The sequence below is a fragment of the Vigna umbellata genome, chromosome 8, assembly GCF_029865625.1.
Source record: "Vigna umbellata cultivar VRB3 chromosome 8, Vumbellata_1.0, whole genome shotgun sequence".
Taxonomy (NCBI): Eukaryota; Viridiplantae; Streptophyta; class Magnoliopsida; order Fabales; family Fabaceae; genus Vigna; species Vigna umbellata.
This window is the reverse complement of record NC_142172.1, coordinates 7,940,151-7,953,509: the sequence shown is the minus strand read 5'-3', so window position 1 is coordinate 7,953,509 and position 13,359 is coordinate 7,940,151. Positions and strand designations below refer to the sequence as shown.

The 13,359-nt window shown below is 32.9% G+C and overlaps 1 protein-coding gene across 1 annotated transcript in view; it reads left to right on the top strand.

The window, feature by feature from the left end:
• Positions 1-13,049, top strand: part of LOC124845687 (glycinol 4-dimethylallyltransferase-like) — a 34,205-nt gene extending 21,156 nt beyond the window's left edge. Inside the window, exons 6-13 of the mRNA XM_088097380.1 lie at positions 5,278-5,361; positions 5,453-5,542; positions 5,632-5,733; positions 5,936-6,031; positions 6,125-6,196; positions 6,276-6,374; positions 12,791-12,895; positions 13,008-13,049. Coding sequence (XP_087953506.1) covers positions 5,278-5,361; positions 5,453-5,542; positions 5,632-5,733; positions 5,936-6,031; positions 6,125-6,196; positions 6,276-6,374; positions 12,791-12,895; positions 13,008-13,049 — 690 coding nt within the window. The remainder of the gene's footprint in view (positions 1-5,277; positions 5,362-5,452; positions 5,543-5,631; positions 5,734-5,935; positions 6,032-6,124; positions 6,197-6,275; positions 6,375-12,790; positions 12,896-13,007) is intronic.
• Positions 13,050-13,359: the final 310 nt, after the last annotated feature.

Sequence of the window (13,359 nt, the reverse complement as noted above, 5' to 3'; positions counted from 1 at the left end):
TCATATCTTTATGATGTATGCCAATTTTCTAAACAAAGGAACCTCCTTTTGTTTCTAGTACAACTAATTCAATACAAATATTTAATCTTTTACATGTTGATATTTGGGGACCTCTGTTACGAGTTATAAATATTTTTTAACCATCAGTGTTGATTTTTTATAGTTTATCGTGGGTTAAATTAACAAAACATAAAACACAATTTGATGCAAAGCTTAAGGAAATCCAAAGTGATAATGGATGAGAATTTTTTTATTATAGACTTTTCCCTTGAAAAGGGAATTTCTCATTAAATAACATGTGTTGAAATGCCTTAACGAAATTGTATAGCTGAGGGAAAGCATTAAGATATCATCATGAATGTTATGAGAGCTTTAATCTTTGAAACTAAGTTAGAAAAATCTCTTTGTTCTATCTATTTGACTTATCTCATTAATAGATTGACTACACCTTTGCAACAAAATTAATGCTCTTATACTATAAACAACAACCTACTCAATCACTTCGGAACATGGTCGAATCAAATTATCTCCCGAGACCCAAAAAACACTAGTGCAGAAATGGCCTTTAACGTCACCCCATAAACTAAAAAGTAAATATGTATGCATGCATTGATTAATGGGCAAAAAGAAACAAAACACGTGATTTGAATTATATGAATGAATATGTTGTTGGGGTTTACCAATTTCATCCTATCCACTCTCTTATATTTAGGAATTCATCATTCTTTTCAATAATGTTAATGCCACTTTCTAAATTACATTAAACCCGATGTCTCGGCGAAGAAAGCCTATCCTTAATTATGCGTTCATACAATTCCTAGCATCCCTAATAATTAATTCTGAAGCACAGAAGTTTAAAGGCAACCAACCATCATACTCCTATGTCTAGGTTTGTAATATACTGTTGGGAGAGATTCCCCAAATCTAGATTTTCACATATATGTCCATATCGACAAAACCAATAATCATGACATCGAATGAGTTAAACAATGCATGCTTTGAGTAAAGAGGAAAAACCCTAACTATTAATGAAAGAAAGCATGTATCATAAAAATGATCTTGAAAAACAAATTCCATACAAGAGAGTTTCTAAGGATTTACATTGATTCCCCAACAACAAAATAAGTTTAGTTCTCCATCGTCATGGAAGAACTAGATGAACAATGGAATGAAAGAATGGAAGAGATAGAAAAACCCGAGAAAGAGAAGAGGAGAGCCCTCACCATCTCCAATTCTACCCCCAAGGGGTGAAAAGTGTGTTTCTGCTTCGTTCCAGCAAAAGATACAAACTCTAGAACGTCCTAAAGCTTATATACTATTCTAAAAAAATACAGAAAAGTGCTGCTCAGCGGTTTTTACCGCTCAGCGATTTTTACCGCTCAGCGGCAAGTGCTGCACCTCAGTTTTTCCCCTCAGTTGCTGTTTTTGCACCTCAGCGGTGATTTCGGCACCTGAAAACTGGCGCTCAGCGATTTTTACCGCTCAGCGCCACTCGGTCGCAACTTTTTCTACACTCTGGTTGACTTTTCTGCATTCTGGTTGATTGGTTGACTGGTTGACTTTTCTGTATTCCAATCATTCGGTACTTCAACTCTTCTTTCAAACCATTCAATTAGCCTACAAAATCAAGGGAATCTAGCGCAAAACCATTCAATTCACCTTCAACTCTCTTATTTCCAATAATTCAACAAAATCATGAGTTCAATCTAATTTCTAAGTCATAAAGGTTGTAATTGATGTCAGTTTTATGTATAAAAATAACAGTTTTTGAATTGTTATCAGTTGTTGGAATTTAGGATTACCGTTAACAGTTAAAAGATTTGGCTTAGTTGAATGATTGATTCCTTGGTGTGATGCATGCAGTTTTATTGGCAGTACTAAGTGCTTGAGCAAGCCACTGAAAAATATTTTTGTGCTGTCAAGTTTCTTCTAAGTTTTCACTTTTGTTTTAACTAAGTGTTTTTTATGCCAAATATTGTCTTTGTACCTTTTTTCATTGCCAAGAATTTGGTGTTTAGTTGATAAATATCTAAGTCATGGAATGGTTTTATTAGAAACTAATGCAGGAAATGTTTTATTAGAAGCTAACCTAGGAAAATGGTTATGGTGCAGTGATATTTGGGGTTGGTTAAGTCTAAGCCAAGATTTTTGAAGTTAGCATATGCAAGATTTTCGAAGCCACTTTAATGATTTAAAGTTTTAAGTGATGAGATGTTAAAAAGATTTGTTTAATGGAGAAGGTGTTTGGTTGAGTGATGGTGGCGAGTGTTTTGCACAGAGTTCACAATTTCACATGGTGGCCCCTCTTGACATGACCACTTTACTCTTCTCTTCTTCTTTCAATTTCATTTCTAATAAATCTACTTCTTCTTCTTTAGGTTCATGACTTCTACCTGCTTCTTTTGCTTTCAAAATTTTTATCTCCTCCCTAGCCTCCTACTCCTACTCTGTACCAATGCCTTAGTACTACAATAATATATATATATATATATATATATTTAATTTCTAAATTTGTTTTCTTCTGCTTTTTAAATTTATGTCGAATATTCACTTCTTGTCTACCTTCAATAATGCCCTTTGCTGCCGTTCATTTGTTTTTTCTTTTTATGCATTTAAATAATTAAGTATATGTTGTTGCTGCCATTGGATTTAAACAAATCATAAACTGGAAAAGTCCAAGATACAACCTCGGTTCAAAAGAGAACCGAGGCGAAAAGTCCTTTAAAAAGGGAGTGGAAAAATCCTACTACCTTGGTTACTTTTGAACCGAGGAAAAATCCTACCCTTTTAACTCGGTCCACCATTGAGGTAAAAAAGGATAAACTTTTTACCTCGTCTGTGTATGCCTCGGTTCCAGAACCGTTGTCTGTGGGTGAAAATAACCGGTATCGTTTCCCTTGACTGAACTAGTGCAAAAACCAAGTTAGATTCATTATGGAGTAGGAAAAAGAAATTTAAGATATCTACAAGGCACAAAGGAGCTTGGTATATGGTACAAAACCATGACTAACTCAATAATTATTGGCTACACAGATAGTGATTAGGCAGGATCAAATTTTGACATGAAGAGTATGTCAATATACGCTTTCTAACTAGGATCAGGCCCTTTATCTTGGGCATCAAAGAAGCAAGAAACCGCGGCACAATCAACAACAAAAGCAAAATTTGTAGCAGCTACTGAAACCACGACCCAATCATTATGGTTACGAAGAACTCTTGCAAAAATGGGTGAACCAAAAGATGAATCGACTATTATTTATTGTAACAAAACATCGACAATATCAATTGCAAAAAATCCAGTCTATCATCGTAGAACAAAACATAGTCATTAAATACCACTTAATTCGAGATGAAGAGATAACTAAACAAATTGGACTCAAGTATTGTCCAACAGAAGACCAAATTGTAATTATTTTTACAAAGGTGTTACCAAGACAAGGATTTGAACTACAACTAGCGTGTTATGCTTGGAGTTGCTGAGTTTGCATCAAGAAGGGGTATTAAAGTGTAATGGAAATTCTAGAATAATGTAGAAAATCCTAAAGATAAAAAATGTAATACAAATTCTATAATATTGTAGAAAAGCCTAAGATTCCACATAAGTTGTGGCTAACATTTTCTAGAATAATCTATATGAGTCTATAAATATCCATGTGCTCTACCATTTGATGCAAGACAACATATACCACTTCTTCCAACTACTCTATAAATGCCCCAACTAAGAAAATATATACACTTCTTCCAACTACTACTTTCAATTATATTATCTCTACATTTTCTTTTCCTTATCAATTATTTCTTTCATAGCCTCAAAATACTAACAATGATTAGTCAAAATACACAAAAACCAATATGTGAGATAAATGCCCTCTTTGATATAGATAAATCCACCACTTTTTTGTTCTATATCTTCTATAATAAAACCAAAAACATTTACTTAAGCTTCTAAAATGGACTATAGGGTGCATTTGGGAGACATTTTATCTTCTGTAGCATAGAGAGGCACAAGACTCGTTTAGTCGCCAAGGGATATACACAACTTGAAAGGGTGGATTATTCATGACACTTTTTCTCTCGTTGCAAAGCTCACAACAGAAAAAATCATCCTTTCCATAGTTGTTGCCAAAAATTGGTCCTTTGAACAATTAGATGTTAATAATTCAATTTTGCATTGTGACTTACATGAAGAAGTTTATATAAATTTACCTCCTGGTGATGGCATCTTCCCATCAAAATAAGATTTGTAAATTGAAAAAAAATCCTTGCAAGAATTGAAACAAGATAATGGTATGCAAAGCTAACACAACCTTATTAGCCCTTAAATTTACTCAATCTTCAGTTGATCATTCTCTCTTCATAAGAATATAGGGGTATGCTTTATTTATCTTTGTTGATGACATAATTCTTGTAGATAATGATTCTAATGAAATTGAATATGTCAAGACACATTTGGACAATGAATTTAGCATTAAAAATCTTAGTCAACTTCATTATTTGTTAGGGCTTGAAATATCACGTTCTTTCTCTAGTATTGTGGCCAATCCGAGCAAATCTGCACTAGAAATATTGGAAGAAAATGACATGTTTTCTACCAACTCAATATCCACTCCTATAGAACCTTCTACCATACTAAATAGCTCTTTCGACACTCTTTTATCTGACCTTCAATTTTATCGCTGATTGATTGGTCAGCTAATGTATCTTACTAGACTAGCTTTTCTCAAACCATGGATACTCATCATCGTTCTGCCATGAGAGTGCTTCGTTATCTTAAAGGATCCCCTGCTAGAGTTCTTCATTTTGTTGTCAACTCATCTCTCTTTCCTTTCAGTTTTGTTGATTCTAATGGGGTCGTTGTATGGAAACTTGGAAATCTATCACTGATACTATGTTATTCTTGTCTCTTCATTAATTTCTTAGAAAACCTAGAAGCAAAACCACAATATCTGAGAGGAAGAAGAAGTTGAATTTAGAGCTCTTGCAGCTTTCACTTCTAAGTTGTAGTGGCTTCATTAATTTAAAGTTCTTAGTTAACAATGTGTCTTAGTTACTCATTAATTTAAAACTTCTAAGCTTTGACTTTTGCACAAGTGGCTGATATGTTTACTAAGGCTTATATGTTCTTGTAAAAATATAATCCCTTTATAATTTTGAATCTGAAGTATTCCTACAATTACTATATCCTTTGATAGGATTGTGAAAGCGTGTAACCTTTTATAGTTTACAAACCTTTTGATTGTTTCTTAGAACTAATCTATGTTACATGTTTTATTTCAGATAAACAAACCATATCTTCCATTGGCCTCTGGGAAAATATCCTTCAGAAATTGTGTCTTTATTGCTGCCACATCTGCAATTTTGGTGCCATATAGTTTAATCGCTTTTGATAATAAATAATTTTAAGATGAGATTCATACAGAAAGAAGAGTTATTGTTTTATTTTCTTTTACAGGGTTTGGGGCTTAACTTGATGATAGGTTCTACTGCATTGATTTGGAACTTTGTGTTGTGCGCAACATTATGGACTTGCTATTCTGCCAATGTAAGTTCTTTCCAATTGAATTTAAACTGTGTATTATGTTTTAGGGTATAAAGTATTGGTGCACTGAGTAATCTTATATATATCTGTAGTTGCCTTTCTTACGATGGAAGCAAAATCCGGTGCTGGCATCATTAGTCATGTTTGCTTGTTCGACACTTGTAAATCCAATTACATACTTCCTTCATATCCAGGTTTTTCCCTCTCACTAATCTTGCCTTTTATAGACCCTAGTTTTGAATAAGCATGTTCCAACTTATTATCACTTCAAAGAATAATAACAAATTTTCATCCAAAGTTTTTTGGGTTAGTTTCATTTGATATATAATCAACCATTTGAATCCACCAACCAGAAATGGATCTACTAAATTGCTAATTGATGTAACAAATGTTCAGACGTTTGTGTTGAAGAGGCCACTTGTGTTTACAAGATCGTTAATTGTTACTCTTCTGTTCATGAGTTTCTACTCAACTGGTTTAGCATTAGCCAAGGTAAATGTCTTTATTTTTTAAGGACATTTATTAATGTTCCAACATCAAGCTTTTGGTCCAATAAATGTAAAACTTTGTATTGGGTTTGTGTAGGATATACCTGACGTAGAAGGAGATACAAAATATGGCGTTGATACTTTCGCAGCACGTTTAGGCCAGAAAAATGTATGTTTCTCAAATTCAATATTTTCTTTTGGTTATCTCCACTTTGTATAACATTTCATTGATTCTAAATCTTTAATAGGTATTTTGGATTTGCGTTTTCCTTTTGGAAATGGCATTTGGAGTTGCCTTTTTGGCAGGAGCATCATCTTCATCTCCCTTTTGGATTAAATTTGTCACGGTAACATATTTTTATTATATTATATATGGATTTGAATTTTATTAGGTATGCGGATTTATTTTTGGTCTTTTTTTCCTCAGCATGGAGTTTGATTTTGATCCATGATGTCTTATAATTATACCCAATTTTTCTTGATAAGGTGTCGTTGAAGTTATCAAATTAATATTACTTTTCAAGACAACTTGATTAATATTGCCAAGTTAGTAGTTAAGAAAGTAGATAAGGTTAGAGTAATCCTGAGTCGTCTCCCAACGAATACGAAATTATTTTTTAATATTTGAATCTTGTGAATTCAATGCAATGCTCAAAAATAAAAGTGAGAAACTATGCTAATGGAATTAATGTTTGAAGAACAAAGAGGAAACTTAGAAATAATTATGATGAAATAGGCTAATTCCATTTTCTAAGATAGATTCATCGTCGGTTATCCATAGATCATTGTTTAATTGATTATTGTTCAAGTTTCAAATTAATTAAAGTACATTTTTAATAAATTTGAGGGAGATCATGCAATTAACCAAAGTAGATTCTCAATCAAATGCAAGACCTTTCTAGATTATTCACAATGAATTCAACCAAAGTACATTCTTAATCAAATTCTATTGTGTTTAGTCATGTTTGTTCTTAAATCTCCTAGCCAAATTAAAAGCTAATTAATCAAAGTAAATTCTCAATTAATTATAGTTGAAATTATTACTACCAATCAAAGTATATTCTAATTTATTGCAAAAACCCGTTTAATCATATGAAAGTTCCTAAATTTAACCAAAGTAGATTCTCAATCCAACCTAGAAAACCTTGAACTTATATAATTAATATGCATGTAGATTCAAACATCTAATGATGCAAAAATCATTACTTTTAATATGATTGAGAGATGAAAGACATAGAAGAAGAATAACTCAATCAATAATCAAAAGAAAAAATTGCATTGATTTAACTTAAACTCATAATCCATAATGAAATTATAGTGGAATAGCCCTAGGAGCTTAGCCCTCCATGAATGGAGTAGAATACATGATGAAATAAAAGTGAGAGGAGTGGTGGATGATGGCTTCCCGTGGAGGAATCTGAGAATGAATGAGTTATGATTTTTGTCTCCCCTCGATTTCTTTATATAGGCTTGATCTTAGATTCTGAATCTTCTGTTGATAAAATCTTTTATCTTATATCTAATATCTTCTAAATATTCAACAGATTCAATCAGGTTTTGAGAATATTTGATAATATCTTTTTTCGATTCAAAAAGATTTGGCAAATATTATCTTTTGATATTTATTGATATATAAATAAGGTAATTATTTAAGAATATCAAATAAAATATCTTAAGATATATTTTCTCCAAATTATCTTTTAAAATATCTAACATATTTAAACTTGCCCAAAATTACATTTCAACTCTTTTTATTTATTCAAAATTACACAAAAGTCCAGAATTTTCCTCTAATTGCACTTTATTTATCTCTTTCTTTCCAAAATTGCATAGGAGTCCTGCGTTGACCAGATTGGACCAGCTTTGACCTTTCAATTTCATGCTTTAAATGAATAAAAATTATAACTGCAGATGCACAAATAAACATTAGAACATCCAAAATAATTTATGCAACTAAGAATCACATTTTAAGCATCTTTAATTCCCAAACCTAATAAATCCAATCATCACAAATTCACTTTAAATCAATCATTTAAACACAAGAATCTTATAAAAAATTTGAATTCTAAAACAAAAATGTGGGCATAAATATGCACTCATCACACTCTAACGCTCAAGTTAGTAATATAACTGATCGGTTAGAACAACTAGTGATGCATATAATGTGCATAATGATCCTAAAATCATACCTGAGACCTTTATTTATACTAGTTGTAACGGGCCTTTACCTTTTGCCAACATAATGACGGTATAATCACACCTTAATTTGCATTAAAGGCTTAATAAGTCATTACCACTAAGTGGCTTGGGAGGACGACCTAGGTGTTCGGCCTAGGTGGTCGGCTTGGGAGGACAACCTCGATGGATAGCCTAGAAGGACGACTTGGAAGGACGACCTGGGAGGACGGCCTAGGAGGATGAACTGGGGGGACAACTTGGGTGGATGGCTTGGGTAGACGACCTAGAGGTCAGTCTGGAGGTCAGCGTAATGGTTAGCCTGGTGGCTCTCGGGAAACCGTATGGTACACAAGCCCCGCAAGCCTGAGAATGATGTTTATTATGAGAAGTTGTTCTGCACATGTCACTCTTGATAAGGACGGGTTCTCCGATTGGTTTTATCTTTATGCCATCTTTATTCGTTGATTAGGATGAGTGGCTGGAAGACTACAACGGGTCGTGCCTTTGACGGCCAAGCTAGATAGGCTACTAATCCTCCTTAAACAACATGATATGGAGATCCACAGTCATCAAATTTCGGTGATGCCAATTGGGACTCCTTTGATGAAGATCCATGGTCATCGATTTGCGATGAGGCTGTTCGAGATTCCTTTGGTGAAGATCCACGGTCACCGATCTTTGGTGAGGCCAGTTAGGATTCCTTTCGTGAAGAGTAACGGTCACGGGCCTTCGGAAGACCGACCGAGATTCCTTTGGTGAAGAGTAAAAGGTCACCGACCTTCGAGAAGACCGATGGGATTCCTTTGGTGAAGAGCCATGGTCATCGACCTTCAGGAAGACCAATATGGATTCCTATGAGGCCAAGGGAAGGTTGAATAGCTGAGGCCGAATAATTTAGGCCAAACACTTTAGTCCAAATGTGGTCGAGTACCTGTGAGGCCATGGGTGATCGAGCAGTTTTAGGCTGAACAGTTCAGGCCGAACACTTTTAGGCTGGATAATTTAGACCAAGTGTGGTCAAGTACCTATGAGGCCATGGGTGGCCGAGTAGTTGAAGTTGAATAGTTGAGGCTGAACACTTTAGGCCAAGTGTGGTTGAGTATTTATGAGCCATGGGTGACCGAGTAGTTGAGGTTGAACAATTGAGGCCGAACACTTTAGGCCAAGTGTGGTCGAGTACCTATGAGGCCATGGGTGGCCGAGCAGTTGAGGCTGAATAGTTTAAGTCGAACACTTTAGGCCAATGTTGGCCGACTAGTCTGAGCAAGCTGATAATGAACATAAAGACTGACGTTGAACGGTTGGGCAATTGTGTCCTCTAAACCACAAATCATTGGTTCCTTATCGCTACAATGAGGGATACTCACTAGGTCCCACAGTGGGCGCCAAAATGTTTAGGGTATGGAGTTAAGGTCCCTTACTCAAAGCACTCCAAGTTGTCTTGAAGACCGTATGGGTTCCCTAGTAGTCCTCCATCATCTAAGTTATGGTGTTCTCTCTCCCTCCTTCTTGTCGAAGCCATGTGGGTGGGTATTTGTCAAAGGTACTCCGACGCTCAAGTCAATAATATAATTGATCGGTTAGCACAATAAGTGATGCATATAGCGTGTATAATTTTCCTAAAGTAATACTTGAGAGCTTTATTTATACTGCCCAATCATACCTTAACCTGCATTAAAGGCTTAATTATTCATTACCATTGATAATATGACCATACTGTTTGGTCATTCTGGGCGCGACCTAGGGTTAGGTAAACAACCCGGGTGGACGGCCTAGGTGGACGGCCTGGAAGGACAGCCTGGGTGGACGACTTGGGAGTTCGGCTTGGGTGGACGGCTTAGGAGGACAACCTAGGTAGACAGCCTGGGTGGACAGCTTAGAAGGATGGCCAAGGTGGACGACCTGGTGGACGACCTAGGAGGACGACCCTGATAGACGACCTAGGAGAACTACCAGAGAGGACGGTCCGAAAGGATGACCCAGGTGGACAACCTGGGAAGACGACATAGGACGACGGTCTGATGGTCGGCCTGGTGGTCAGCCTGGTTATGCTCGGGAGATCGTACGATACAAATAATATTTTAAAAAAAAAAAGTAAATTCTATGTACTTTTTTTAAAGGCTTAATTGCTTATTTGGTTCCTATGTTAAGTGATTTTTTTCAGTTTAGTACCCGTTTTTCAAAGAGCATAGAATGTGTCGCAAAGTTGTAAAAATTGTATAAATCAAGCCCCTTTTGTTAAATTGTATAAATCAAGCCCCTTCCGTTAAATTGGCATAAAAAGAGTTACTTCCGTATTGACATGGCTGCACTTTTTTTTCCCTCGTATATGATTTTCTTGCCATCTTTTTCTCTCTTTTCTATTCCTCTCAACATTAATTCAAAGCGTGAGAGAAAGTGAATAGACATTTTTGTATCTTTCCGGTATACTATTTTTCAAAGTGAATAGACATGTTTTTTTTTTGGTTTAATTGCTTCCTTTGTCCCCAGTTTGGTTGAATTGTGTCAAATTCATCCTCATTTTTAAAAAAGTTTCATTGTCATCCTCACGTGGTGTAAAAGTTTCATTGTCGTCCTCACGTGGTATAAAAGTGTCAATTGAATCCAAACATAGAAAAAATTTGTGTCAAAGTAGTCATTTTTCCTATATCTCTGTGTCTTCCTTTCATATGTCACTTCTCTGGAGCTATGAAAAGCCTTAAATTGGATAAGGTAAAATGAATATCTGTACTTGATTGTATGAAAGGAAGACACAGATATATAGGAAAAATGACTACTTTGACACAAATTTTTTCTATGTTTGGATTCAATTGACACTTTTACACCACGTGAGGACGACAATGAAACTTTTACACCACGTGAGGATGACAATGAAACTTTTTTAAAAATGAGGATGAATTTGACACAATTCAACCAAACTGGGGACAAAGGAAGCAATTAAACCTTTTTTTTTCAACAAAAAGTGCATAAACATTTTACTGTAATATAATAATAATAATAAAATAATAATAATAATAATAATAATAATTATGATGATGATGGTAATAATATTAGTAATAATAATAATAATAATATCATAATAATAATAATAATAATATAATAATAATAATAATAATAATGATAATAATATTAGTAATAATAATAATAGTAATATAATAATAATAATATAATATTAATAATATTCATAATAATAATATAGTAATAATAATAATAAAATAATAATAATAATAATATAATAATAATAACAAAAATATAATAATAATAATATAATATTAATAATTATTATTATAAAAATAATAATAATAATAATATAATAAGAATAATAATAATGATAATAATAATAATTATATTATTATAATTTTTATTATATTTAATTTAATAATAGAAATTACATTTTAATTTTAATTAAATTTATCTTACAATACTAATAATATAATACCTACATTTAGTTTGTATAAAAAATATTAAAATATCAAGCATTTATTATTGATAAATAATAAATACTTTAAATATTAATTATTTATTATTTTTAATAAAATTAAAGCTGAATGTAACACCATATAAATGTGTTTAGTATGAAAACTTGAAAATGATTCATATCCAGAAAATCGAAAACAAAACCTGTGACAACATTAATATAAAATAGTTACAATACTAATTCTCATAAAAACACCAATTGAGAAACACGTGTGGACACATGGCCCAATAAAATCTTGTGGCCATGCAAGTTGAGTTTCGTTATGAAAAAAAAAAGATGTTTTACAATTATAAAAATCATTAATATAAAAAGAGAAAAAGTTAAATATTACATAAAGAGAAAGACGAGAAAGAAGAAAAAGATTAGATTTTAAAACTATGTTAACGCAAAATTAACTTTGTTTCTCCCAGTGAATACTAAATTGAAAAAAACCACTTAATGTAAAGACCAAACAATTAAGCCTTTTTAAAATGTTTTATCTTAAAAATACTTATTTTAAGTTAAAGTTTAAGGCTTTTTTAAGTGATGTATACATTAATTTTTAAAATACCACGAATTATTTCTTTGTTTAATCAGGCATAGGTTTCAATTGTTAATTTAACACAAGATTTATTATTAAAACTTGTGACAATGTTTCTCACTAATACTATATAGTAACATGTAACTGTTTTGAGTATTCTATATTTCGTTCATCCCACAAGAGAGACTGCGTTATCGATAGCAAAGTAGACTAAAAATGCAAAAGAAAATGTAAAATAAATGATATATAGAAGCTGAAAAGTTCATAGAGTGAAGTATTTCTATTTGAACCTCTCTATACATACGAAGTTTCTTTGAGTTCAACACCGTCCCTTATGTTTAACATTACTTTCTTATGATATATCATATATCTGTATTTAGATAAACAGATTTCTATAGAAAAGCTGTCCTTATTGTGTAGATTATTCCAACTTTTTAATCTCGATTTGAAGGGTAAAAAATTATCGTTAAAATAAGCATTATTTTTTTAGTACAATAGGTTATTGTTTTTTGTATATCATTATAAATGAGCATAAAGTTATTTAAACTTTTGAAAAAAATTTAAACAAAATCTGTCTTATATTTTAGTGTCTTGGAAATGCTGTTCTTGGTTCAATTCTGTGGTACCGGACCAAATACGTAGACGTGACAAATCCAGCTTCCACTAGAGCCTTCTATTCCTTTATCTGGAAGGTAATTCTTCTCTTAAACACTGTTTTCATTTGAGTAGTTCAATATATGCAGATTATAATTTAAAGGAAAGAGTTATCTAATAACGTAAGTACTTATGTGTTTGTTTTTGCAGTTAATGATGGGGTCAAACGTTCTCCTACCTTTAATTAGATAAATTGTCACTCAAGATTGAAACAGCCTTTGAAACACATGTAACAGAATAAAAAGATATCATAACTAAATTAAAAGCAAGTCAATAACATTTATATCAAAAATCACGTAATCAAGTTAATATCAAAAATCACGTAAGAGTACTCCATATATATAAATGACAACATAAAATGATGGAGGTTATATGAGGAAAATGATGGAAGCGTGACACAGTGTTGATGGTTAGCATCTATGGATGAGACACGAGAACGTGAGTATCATGAAAAGTGACGAAAGATCCGTCATTTTTTATCGTCCCTGTTTTTTTCATGAGA